Here is a 12,500-nt window from a genome sequence, read left to right as displayed (position 1 = left end):
ATTATTATTATTATTATTATATTATTATTATTTTATTATTATTATTATTATTATATATATTATATTATTATTATCATTATTATTATCATTATTATTATCATTATTATTATTATTATTATCATTATTATTATCATTATTATTATTATTATTATTATTATTATTATTATTATTATTTATTATTATTATTATTTATTATTATTATTATTATTATTATTATTATATTATTATATTATTATTATTATTATTATTATTATTATTATATTATTATTAATTATTATTATTATTATTATTATTATTATTATTATTATTATTATTATTATTGTTGTTGTTGTTGTTGTTGTTTTGAAATGATCCTATGCCAACATGATACACACTATTGATTCCATGACAAATCATGCAAGTCAATACTGGTTCTCGGAGTGGAACAGGCGGATGAGTAATATTTTAGATTAAAGAAGTCTTATTGTTTTGTTTGCCCGAATCCGTTCCACTGAGCAGATTATTTATTATAAGCTAGACTTATCACTATAATGATTTCAGCTGTACTTATTATATCGTGTTTTCAATAGAGTAAATTCTGAGTTAATTCTACATATATTTATACCTATTTTTTCGTACTTATTTATTGTTATGTTTTTCATTTCAGATTAAGTATTTTCTTGCTTTGTGACAACCCCTAGGATTCGCGAAGTTAAAATCACAGAATAAGAAGAAATATCAAGAAATAAAATCTGTCACCTGTTGGGAGTATATTATTTTATTTGATAGAAAAAACTTTATTAAATGAAATTCGTATTTTTTTTAAAGTTTTAAAAAAATCTTTGGATTCTTTTGTGAGTCAAGGCAACAATAAATTCATCAACAGCAACAGCGATTAGCTTCTTTTTCTCCCCTTTGTGTTGTTTCATCCTTTGATTTCGACTCATCCCATTGATAACCATGAGTAAACTGTCGGATAAAGCTCAAGATTCTGGGGAGGATTGGAGTGATGAAGTGGAGAACGACGAGGATAGCAGAGGGAACTGGTCAAGGAAGATGGACTTCATTTTGTCCTGCCTCAGTTACGCAGTTGGTCTTGGGAATGTATGGCGATTTCCTTACATCTGTTACAAGAACGGAGGAGGTCAGTTTTTTTTTTAAGTAGCCGTGTTTTTAATTATTAGCCAGGGTCGTTCAAGAATAATGGGTCATGGTATTTGTGGAGTCTCGATTTTAATTAATCTTTTTATTTTTACCCTGGTTCACCGGCACTGTTGGTTGGCAAGGGCCAGGTACTCATTTTACCATTGCTGATAGTTTTCCTCGGATCCGCGGAAATGCGCGATTTTGGAGTCCAGAGGAGAAATTTCCTCCTTTTAAAAATTACATTTTCTCGAAACAATGTGCTAACAATGAGAGAGTTGATGTGTGGTGGAACACACAGGTGCAGTTTCCCACTCTCCAGAAGTTAGCTAGAGTATCAATGATAGTCTATCATCTCAATTGCTCTAAAAGTGGGGTTTAGTGAAGTAAAAATGGGGCTTAAAGGCAATCGTTCAATATTTTCCTACTTTTTCACTTTTTGTCACCGACCATCAGCACTGTTTTACACATGGGTACGATGAGAGAATGTGAGTAAAGAGCCCTCTATAAGGACTCAATTATGCGCCGCTCAGAACGGGGCTCCAACATAGGACCCACTAGGTATGTCGGAATGGATTAGATGAAGAAAATTTTGTTCAGTGTCAGAAGGGTCAGAACTGGAGGACGTTTAAGTTTCTGGAAGTTTAATAGAACATGACTCTTTCGTGTCAATAAGTTAAGCACATTTAATTTTAAGAATCCTGTATGGTTTATCCCGGCGTGCTTTAAATAGCAGGTCTGATTGCCCAAGTGGTTATGAGCTGAGCTTTTTTTTTAGCTTTTTTTATATAGCGCAATGTCCACTAAACGTGCTCATAGCGCTTTACAAGGGGTGCCTGGTCAACAGCAACATTTAACATGTAGGACGGGACATGACGCCTGTTAGGCGATATTACAATTTTTGGGACAAAGACAACGCTGTTAACGGCTAGGTACTCATTTTACACCTGAGTACGGTGAGAGAATGTGAGTAAAGACTCAACTAAGCGCCGAGCGAGGCTCGAACCCAGGACCTTCCGATCCGAAAGCGAGTGTCATACCACAAGACCTCATAGCTCAATGTTATGTGTATTGGAAATTCAAACCAACGCAAAATATTGTCCATGACAACAGTTTTAAAACAAGCCCTTAATTGCGTCTGGTTGTTAGACCTGCACATGTTGTATTCACGTCAATATTTCTCGACGCATTGTTGTTTAAAGACGATTGTTTACATTAAATTAAATGATACGTCGTAATAATACATGCAATCGGATGATAGTCGGGGAGGATAGGTTGTATTGATTTTAAACCTTCTGCTTATAAAAAGTTAACAATTTCGGAAGAATATTTTCATTACTACAGATAGAATGAAGTTGACATCACCCGGGTCTTTGTTATTGTTTGTTGCCATCCGCGTTTATGAGTTATTCTCACTAAACTTTATTAACTTACTATAAACGATCATGGTTATAGTTTTGTATGTTGGTCCGTTATACTTCCGGATTGCAATGTTGTAAGCTTCTTAGCCAAGCGCATACTATCTATAAAAAGTTAACAATTACGGAATAATATTTTCATTACTATAGATAGAATGAAGTTGACGCCACTCGAGTCTTTGTTATTGATATTGTTTTTGCCATCCACGTTTATGAGTAATTCTCACTGAACTGTATTATCCAGACTATAAAAGTTCATGGATACACAGTTTTGTGTGTTGGCCCGTTATACTTCTGGATGGCAATGATGTGAGCTTCTTAGCCAAGCGCATACTATCTATATTATGTTCATAGTTGATAAAAGTGGGGGATGGGTAGAGACGAGGGGGGGGGGGGGGGGGTCGGGTGTGATTTTGATTTATGCGTTGGTGTTTTTAATATCTTTCTATTCGTATCAACCTTGATTATATTTTTCACCAACGTATTTCTTTCAGGTCTGTTTCTATCGTCGTAAACAGGAAATATGTGTTTCGTAAGTCAAGTTATGAATGAACGATTTCATACAAATAAATAACTGGCGAAAATTGTGGCGGAGACGATGTGAACTTATTTGCAGGTCCGATAACCGAATTCATTGTGGTGTTGTAATGGAATTCTAGAAAAAAATGATGCAAAATATTGTCCATTACAACAATGTTAAACAAGGCCCATACTTGGGTTCGAATGTCAGACCTCTGTATATGTACATGCCGGGCGGAGATAAGTTACTTTCAAAAGCTCAAGGTCAAAACACTGAATTACAGCTACGCATTGCAGGGCCGTGTTTAACTAAATACTTGTTGAGTGTATTTTAAAAAAATTAATAGATAAGGAATCCTTGCTACTCTGGTAGAAGAAGAAGAAGAAGAAGAAGAAGAAGAAGAAGAAGAAGAAGAAGAAGAAGAAGAAGAAGAAGAAGAAGAAGAAGAAGAAAGAAGAAGAAGAAAGAAGAGAAGAAGAAGAAGAAGAAGAAGAAGAAGAAGAAGAAAGAAGAAGAAAGAAGAAGAGGAAGAAAAAGAGAGGAAGAAAGAAGAAAGAAGAGGAAGAAGAGAAGAAGAGAGAAGAGAGAAGAAGGAAGAAGAAGAAGAGAAGAGAGGAAGAAGGAAGAAGAAGAAGAGAAGAGAGAAGAGGAGGAAGAGGAGAGTAGAAGGAGGAGAAGGAGAAGAAAAAGAAGAGGAAGATGTAGGGGGAGGAGATATGAACTGACTTTGACATTGAATATATATATATATATATATATATATATATATATATATATATATATATTATATATAATATATATATATATATATATAAAGGGACCTACCCAATAAAATGTTTGAAACACTTTCTTTCCTCAGGAGCTTTCATGATTCCATTCTTTATCATGCTCTTCATTACCGGTATCCCCCTGGTCTTTATGGAGCTCTCCTTTGGGCAGTTTGCCAGCTCAGGTGTCGTTTCCATCTGGTCAGTTAGCCCTATCTTCCAAGGTGAGTTGCCTTATGATTCCCAACCTGTCTGCTCTCCCACTCTCCTCCCCTCTTCTGTCTGTTGTTGTTCGGTTTGTTAATATATTTTTTAAAAGTATGTGATTCGTACTTACTATTTCTACTACTACTACTACTACTACTACTACTACTACTACTACTACTACTACTACTACTACTACCACTACTACTACTACTACTACTACATACTACTACTACTACTACTACTACTACTACTACTACTACTACTACTACTACTACTACTACTACTACTACTACTACTACTACTACTACTACTATAACTACTACTACTACTACTACTACTACTATACTACTACTACTACTACTACTACTACTACTACTACTAACTACTACTACTACTACTACTACTACTACTACTACTACTACTACTACTACTACTACTACTACTACTACTACTACTACTACTACTTTCTACTACTACTACTATACTACTTACTACTACTACTACATAACTACTACGTACTAACTACTATACTACTACTACTACTACTACTACTACTACTACTACTACTACTATACTACTACTAACTAGTACTAGTAGTAGTAGTAGTAGTAGTAGTTAGTAAGTAGTAGTAGTAGTAGTAGTAGTAGTAGTAGTAGTATAGTAGTAGTAGTAGTACTACTACTACTACTACTACTACTACTACTACTACTGTAGTAGTAGTAGTAGTAGTAGTAGTAGTAGTAGTAGTAGTAGTAGTAGTAGTAGTAGTAGTAGTAGTAGTAGTAGTAGTAGTAGTAGTGTAGTAGTAGTAGTAGTAGTAGTAGTAGTAGTAGTAGTAGTAGTAGTGTAGTGTAGTAGTAGTAGTAGTAGTACTACTACATCTACTATACTGTAGTAGTAGTAGTAGTAGTAGTAGTAGTAGTAGTAGTAGTAGTAGTAGTAGTAGTGTAGTAGTAGTAGTAGTAGTAGTAGTAGTAGTAGTAGTAGTAGTAGTTAGTAGTAGTAGTGTAGTAGTAGTAGTAGTAGTAGTAGTAGTAGTAGTAGTAGTAGTAGTAGTAGTAGTAGTAGTAGTAGTAGTAGTAGTAGTAGTGTAGTAGTAGTAGTAGTAGTAGATAGTAGTAGTAGTAGTAGTAGTAGTAGTAGTAGTAGTATAGTAGTAGTAGTAGTAGTAGTAGTAGTAGTATGTAGTAGTAGTAGTAGTAGTAGTAGTGTAGTAGTTAGTAGTAAGTAGTTAGTAGTAGTAGTAGTAGTAGTAGTAGTAGTAGTAGTAGTAGTAGTAGTAGTAGTAGTAGTAGTAGTAGTAGTAGTAGTAGTAGTAGTAGTAGTAGTAGTAGTAGAGTAGTAGTAGTGTAGTAGTAGTTAGTAGTATAGTAGTAGTAGTAGTAGTAGTATGTAGTATAGTAGTAGTAGTAGTAGTAGTAGTAGTAGTAGTTAGTAGTATAGTAGTAGTAGTAGTAGTAGTAGTAGTAGTATGTAGTAGTATGTAGTAGTAGTAGTAGTAGTAGTAGTAGTAGTAGTAGTAGTAGTAGTAGTAGTAGTAGTAGTAGTAGTAGTAGTAGTAGTAGTAGTAGTAGTAGTAGTAGTAGTTAGTAGTAGTAGTAGTAGTAGTAGTAGTAGTTAGTAGTAGTAGTGTAGTAGTATAGTGTTGCATATGATTTGTTGTTTTATTCTTGTTGTAGCAATACAAGCTACAATGTAGTATCCATTAACTTTCTTCGTTATTAGTTCATTTGTATGCAGTCATGTTTAGTAAATTAATATTTTATTTTACATATTTTGCTTCCGTATGATGGTATATATAGTGTTATGGTAATAGTAGTAGTATATAATTTAAGAAGAGGTAATATATAATATTTGCATAGATTGTTTTTATTTTTGTAGCAATACAAGCTACAATGTAGTATCCATTAACTTTCTTCGTTTATTCAGGTTCCATTTGTATGCAGTCATGTTTAGATAAACTTCAATATTTTATTCTTACATATATTGCCTTCCGTATGACTGGATAATAACTGCAATATGTTTTGATCTATTTGCAAATAGATACGGAATTCAACATAATAATTCTTAAATGCAACAGAGCGTAAATTATACTACATTCCCATTTCTGTGAGAGGTGTGGATTCAATGTGTATTGTTTACAGCCATACAAAGTTACAAAGTTACAAAGTGTCTTTCAATTCACTCTTTTCCCCTCTTAAAATTGCTGCTCCGGACGTAGTAACTAAAAGATCAGTAGAATTAAATAAAAATAAAAAATAAAATAAAATTCCCTTTATTCATCCCCCCAAAGGGGAAATTTGTCTTGAGGATATATTCCAAGTGAAGACTGGAATAACCCAGGCGTCAGCCGCTGTGCAGCGCCGCAAAGTGAGCTATGCGAGGTGACTTGCTCAAGGCCACACAGCTCAGCGGCGGGTGATCGAACTCGGTAGCTTTTGGGTACGAAGCAAAGACCGTAACGCCGAGCCACGCTGCCTCGACATCTACGTTTCAAAAGTCTACTCTTACTCTTTATGATAACAGTGAGAAAGTGATTTCAGGTTTTAAGCAAAACGGAAGTCGGTCGGTTGCCAATGGCTATGAATGAATGTCACACTGGGACTTGAGTGCATCAATATAATGTGTTCATGTGTGACACGCAATAATGATAATATTAATAATATAACGTTTACCAACCGCTGGAATCATCATGGACATATCTATACTTTGGCAAGACCGAAAGGATTTCAGCTCATATAATTGATGATGATTGAATAATAATATGTGTTCTATCCTGCCCGAGGAAAAGCGCGGATTTGAAAGAAACTTCTTTTTTTTTTTCCGGGGTATTGATTGCTTCTGAATCTGATGGGTTTTTTTTTCTTTTGCGAAATGAGTTACATTATATTGAATGTCTGATGATGGCAACCCACAAATAGAGAATCAGAGAATATGACGAAATGTTTGCCTGCAGCCAGCGTGGAACTCGCTTTCGTCGATCCGTGCTTTTTCCCCCAGGCAGGGACACATATTATTATGTAATATGTGCGGCTATGTGGTCTAGTGGTATGACACTCGCTTTCGGATCGGAAGGTCCTGGGTTCTAGCCTCGCGCCCGGCGCATAGTTGAGTCCTTGGAAAAGGCTCTTTACTCACATTCTCTCACCGTACTCAGGTGTAAAATGAGTACCTGGCCGTTAACAGCGTTGTCTTTGTCCGAAAAATTGTAATATCGCCTAACAGGCGTTATGTCCCGTCCTACATGTTAAATGTTGCTGTTGACCAGGAACCCCCTGTAAAGCGCGTTGAGCACGTTTAGTGGATATTGCGCTATATCAAAGCTCATTTTTTTAAGCTCAATTATTTTGAATGTCTTATGATGACAACCCGCAAATAGAGAATCAGAGAATAATACGAAATGTTTGCCTGCAATCAGCGTGGAACTCTAGGCTTTCGTCGATCCGTGCTTTTCCCCCTTGCAGGGACACATATTATTATGTAATATGTCAACAAACTACGTTAAACATACAAACAACATCACGATTAATATCCCTTAATATCACACACAGCCTTAACTCACTCAATCCTAGAGATTTTTGCGACTTTTCAAAATAGGAAAAAATGTATTAAAATTTTTAATGAGCATGTTATTATTTTCTTCAACTAGACTTCTACCATTAACATGCAAAAACTAAAAACCTTATTAGCTTTGATACTACGCCTATAATTTGTCTCATAAAAATGTAATATATAGGCATGGGGTAAAAGTAACTCGGGTAAACTACGGATATAGTTTGTCGGTGTCAGGGTTGAGTGAGTTAAAAGTTACAAAATTATCTTAATCTGACACCAAAAGATTTGTTTCAAAAATTCAAGAGGGCACGTCCATTCAAACAATGTATCAGTTTAATCCCCCTCCGTCTCCCCAACAAAAACAAAAAACAAAAAAAAAAAAAAAATTAAGGAAAGAACAAGTAAGGAATAATATGTGTCCCTGCCAGGGGGGGGGCAAACATTTCGTCATATTCTCTGATTCTCTATTTGTGGGTTGTCGTCATCAGACATTCAATAAACGTAACTCATTTCGCAAAAGAAAGGAAAAACCCATCAGATTCAGAAGCAATCAATACCCCGGAAAAAGAATTTGGAATTGAATTTAACCGCATGATTTGATCAATGTTGTCAGAATTTTAAATGATTATAAATCGTTTCTCACACAAAACACTTATTATTCTAATTTTTATATCTCTAACTGTTTAGGTATGTCCTCTTGTGCAGCTATGTGGCCTAGTGGTATGACACTCGCCTTAGGATCGAAAGGTCCTGGGTTCGAGTCCCAAGTGGCGCATAATTGAGTCCTTGGAAAAGGCTCTTTAGATTCATTCTTCCATCGTACTCGGGTGTAAAATGAATACCTGGCCGTTAACAGTGTTTTCTCTGTCCTTAAAAAAAATTGCAATATGTACTACATGTTAAGTGTTATGTTGACTGGGGATCTCTAGTAAACCGCTTTGAGCACGTTTAGTAGATATTGCACTATATAATAGCGAAAGAGTGAAAATGGAGAGGCTTCGTATGGGATCAAAATAGACAATGGACGTTTCGGGTACAAACACTTCGTCAGCACAATACACAAAATATAAACGTGGAAAACAAATTTTAAAAATAATGCAAAATAACTTGTATCGTCTGTACAAGTTATTTAGCATTATATTTTATTTGTTTTCCAAGTTTATTTGTATATTGTTGTGCTGACGAAGGGTTTGTACCCGAAACGTCCATTGTCTGTTTTGTTCCCATAGGAAGCCTCTCCATTTTCACTCTTTCGTAAATATATTAAATATTTTACGATCACCGGCTTCAGGCAGCTCCTAGCGTTTTCTACTATAAAAAAGTGTACGTTTGGTTTTTTTTTTGGTTTTTTTTTTTTCTAGGTGTTGGCTGGGCCATGTTTATCGTCTCATGTCTCATCGCTGTCTATTACTCCATGATCATCGCCTGGACCATCTACTACTTCTTTGCGTCGTTCAGTGCTGAACTTCCTTGGAGCAAATGTGGAGACTGGAGCTCGGATGGTAAGAAAGACATTGAAATAGAGATTATAGAAATTTTATCTAAATACTTAACATCGGTGTATATAAGTTAGTTGAATTTTTGTTTTTTGTTTTTTTTTTTTTTTGTTTTGTTTTGTTTTTTTTTTTTTTTTTTTTTTTTTTTTTTTTAAATAAATTGGTGAATGAATTAATTAACCCTTTCAGAGTATCATATCATCAACATCATTATTAGTAAGGAAGAGAATTGGTTCGACTATCCCTCAGGGACAGATGGCTAAAGGGACAGAGAGAGTAACGAAGGTTAAAAAAAAAAAGAAAAGAAAAGAAAAGAAAAATGAAAGAAAAGAAAATTTAATATTTCAAAAATGAAAATTAAGCCAAAAAAAACTTTTTAATCCGAAAAAAAAAGTAAAAAAATTGGTTAAATCAAAAAGAGAAAAAATTAATTATCTAAATAATTTTTTTTTGATAACAATTTTTAAAAACTAAAAAAATGGAAATGCCTTCATCCGCCTACTCGATTCTTGGTGGGTGTCGTCCACAACTCAGCTATGGATGCAGAGATTTGTTGCGTTACGCGGACGTAAGAGGAGTTAAAAGGACGTATAAATAACATTTTTAAAGACTCTCTTGATACGAGATAGATAGAGAAGTGTAGCGATGCTGAATGGTGGGTCGTTTTTTTTTTTTTTTTTTTTTTTTTTTTTTTTTTTTTTTTTGGGGGGGGGGGGGGGGATTTTTTTAAAGATTACATGATTACACAACTTGGAGGGTCTCCCTTACAAGACAGGCGGAAAGAACAACCACTAATAGTCATGTTCATAATTACAAACAAAATGACGGCTATCTACCCGGAACAACGAAATTCACGCTGTCAAAGAAATAACCACTCAAAAACACTAAAACTGAGTACCTAATATATCTTTCTAATGTTCTAGATAGCACTTAGTTCTGAATTTACGGAGAATCGTTTAATCTTATGATATTGCAGTTACCAACGATGATGATTATGATGATGAGATTGTATATATATGATGTGATAGATGATAAATGTGATGAGATAGTGATGATGAGATGACGGAGAAGGTATGTTATGGTATTATGAGTATAGTAGTATAGTTGTGTAGTGTAGTAGTATGTAGTTAGTAGTAGTTAGTAGTAGTTGTAGTATGTATGTTAGTAGTTAGTAGTAGTAGTAGTGTAGTGTAGTAGTTAGTATATGTAGTAGTAGTAGTAGTAGTAGTAGTAGTAGTAGTAGTAGTAGTGTAGTAGTAGTATGTGTAGTAGTAGTAAGTAGTAGTAGTAGTAGTAGTAGTAGTAGTAGTAGTAGTATAGTAGTAGTAGTAGTAGTAGTAGTAGTAGTAGTAGTAGTAGTAGTAGTAGTAGTAGTAGTATAGTAGTAGTAGTAGTAGTAGTAGTAGTAGTATAGTAGTAGTAGTAGTAGTAGTATGTAGTTAGTATAGTAGTAGTAGTAGTAGTAGTATAGTAGTAGTAGTAGTAGTAGTAGTAGTAGTAGTAGTAGTAGTAGTAGTAGTAGTAGTAGTAGTAGTAGTAGTAGTAGTAGTAGTAGTAGTAGTAGTAGTAGTAGTGTAGTAGTAGTAGTAGTAGTAGTAGTAGTAGTAGTTAATAGTTAGTAGTAGTAGTAGTAGTAGTAGTAGTAGTAGTAGTAGTAGTAGTAGTAGTAGTAGTAGTAGTAGTAGTAGTAGTAGTAGTAGTAGTAGTAGTGTAGTAGTATGTAGTAGTAGTAGTATAGTAGTAGTAGTAGTATAGTAGTAGTAGTAGTAGTAGTAGTAGTAGTAGTTAGTAGTAGTAGTAGTAGTAGTAGTAGTATATAGTAAAGTAGTAGTAGTAGTATGTAGTTAGTAGTAGTAGTAGTAGTAGTAGTAGTAGTAGATAGTAGTAGTAGTAGTAGTAGTAGTGTAGTATAGTTTAGTAGTAGTATAGTAGTAGTAGTAGTAGTAGTATAGTAGTAGTAGTAGTAGTTAGTAGTAGTAGTAGTAGAGTAGTAGTAGTAGTAGTAGTATGTAGTAGTAGTAGTAGTAGTATAGTAGTAGTAGTAGTAGTAGTAGTAGTAGTAGTAGAGTAGTAGTGTAGTAGTAGTAGTAGTAGTAGTAGTAGTAGTAGTAGTAGTAGTAGTAGTAGTAGTAGTAGTAGTAGTAGTAGTAGTAGTAGTAGTAGTAGTAGTAGTAGTAGTAGTAGTAGTAGTAGTAGTAGTAGTAGTTAGTTGCAGCAGTAAGGGAATAAATACACCAGAGACTCGTAATAAACATGATTCGATGTGTGAATTGATAAAACAGAAACAAGCAGGTATTTTTAGGCAAAGTTCAGAAGAGAGGTAAACATGATTTAAAGAGGCAAGTAATAAAGTTCTTTCAAGCGGGTTTAAATGCAGGCATTATGCGGTTTAATAGTCCTCAAAGTTACGCGATGATAAAGAAGAAGAAAAGAAAAAAAGAAAAAGAAGATGATTGGAGACAGTCAACCTTATCGTGCACGAATGGTCCTTTGACAAAATTATTCTTATACTCTCTTGACATTTTACAAAATTATAATATGATGACAATATGATGATGATGATGATGATGAGGAGGAGGAGGAGGAGGAGGAGGAGGAGGAGGAGGAGGAGGAAGAAGAAGAAGAAGAAGAAGAAGAAGAAGAAGAAGAAGAAGAAGAAGAAGAAGAAGAAGAAGAAGAAGAAGAAGAAGAAGAAGAAGAAGAAGAAAAGAAGAAGAAGAGAAGAAGAAGAAGAAGAAGAAGAAGAAGAGAAGAAGAAAAGAAGAAGAAGAAGAAGAAGAAGAAGAAGAAGAAGAAGAAGAAGAAGAAGAAGAAGAAGAAGAAACAAGAAAAAGAAGAAGAAGACGATAGAGGAGGAGGAGGATAAGGAGAGGATGAGAAGGAGGAGGAGGAGGAGGAGGAGGAGAATGCGACCTGAAATTACTATTCTAGAAGTTTAAATGATTTTTCATTGGACCTCACCTTTCCACATTCCAGCTTGTATGGAGGATAAATCTGTGTACAGTAACTGTACGTTCCACAACGGTACATGGTTCAACAACACTTGCTTCCATCCCAGGGACCACAATGCCTCCTACTATGCTTACATCAAGACCATTGCCAATGAAACGGGAATAGTTTACAAGTCTTCTAGCGATGAGTACTTTCAGTAAGTATTCGTAATTAATTTGTTGTGACCAGCTGGTTCAATCTGGTGTTGTTATTATTATTATTATTATTATTATTATTATTATTATTATTATTATTATTATTATTATTATTATTATTATTATTATTATTATTATTATATTTCAGTAAAGTGGTCTTGGACATCTCTGGTAGCATAAATGTTATGGGTGGTCTTAGATGGGAGCTGGCTGGAAGTCTCCTTGTGGCGTGGATATTGGTTTGTGTCTGTCTCGCCAGGGGAATTAAA

At 34.5% G+C, this 12,500-nt stretch overlaps 1 protein-coding gene across 4 annotated transcripts in view; it reads left to right on the top strand.

Annotated features, from left to right (window-relative positions):
* The window catches only part of LOC144967131 (sodium- and chloride-dependent glycine transporter 1-like), a 49,738-nt gene that overhangs the window by 20,991 nt on the left and 16,247 nt on the right, over positions 1 to 12,500 (top strand). For 3 of the 4 annotated variants that reach the window (XM_078903982.1, XM_078903983.1, XM_078903981.1), the window contains exons 2-6: positions 647 to 1,123; positions 3,920 to 4,051; positions 8,951 to 9,091; positions 12,062 to 12,233; positions 12,380 to 12,500. The exon at positions 12,380 to 12,500 is cut by the window's right edge and continues 12 nt beyond it. In XM_078903982.1, the coding sequence (XP_078760108.1) occupies positions 940 to 1,123; positions 3,920 to 4,051; positions 8,951 to 9,091; positions 12,062 to 12,233; positions 12,380 to 12,500 (750 nt within the window). In that variant the 5' untranslated portion in view covers positions 647 to 939. Of the gene's footprint in view, positions 1 to 470; positions 543 to 646; positions 1,124 to 3,919; positions 4,052 to 8,950; positions 9,092 to 12,061; positions 12,234 to 12,379 lie in introns of those variants that run through there. The other variant, XM_078903984.1, reaches the window with a different exon arrangement.

This window comes from Berghia stephanieae, chromosome 3 (genome assembly GCF_034508935.2).
Source record: "Berghia stephanieae isolate SIO BIC M18660-M18661 chromosome 3, UCSD_Bste_1.3, whole genome shotgun sequence".
Lineage (NCBI taxonomy): Eukaryota > Metazoa > Mollusca > Gastropoda > Nudibranchia > Aeolidiidae > Berghia > Berghia stephanieae.
The sequence above is the reverse complement of the archived record's forward strand: the minus strand, read 5'-3'. Positions and strand labels throughout refer to the sequence as shown.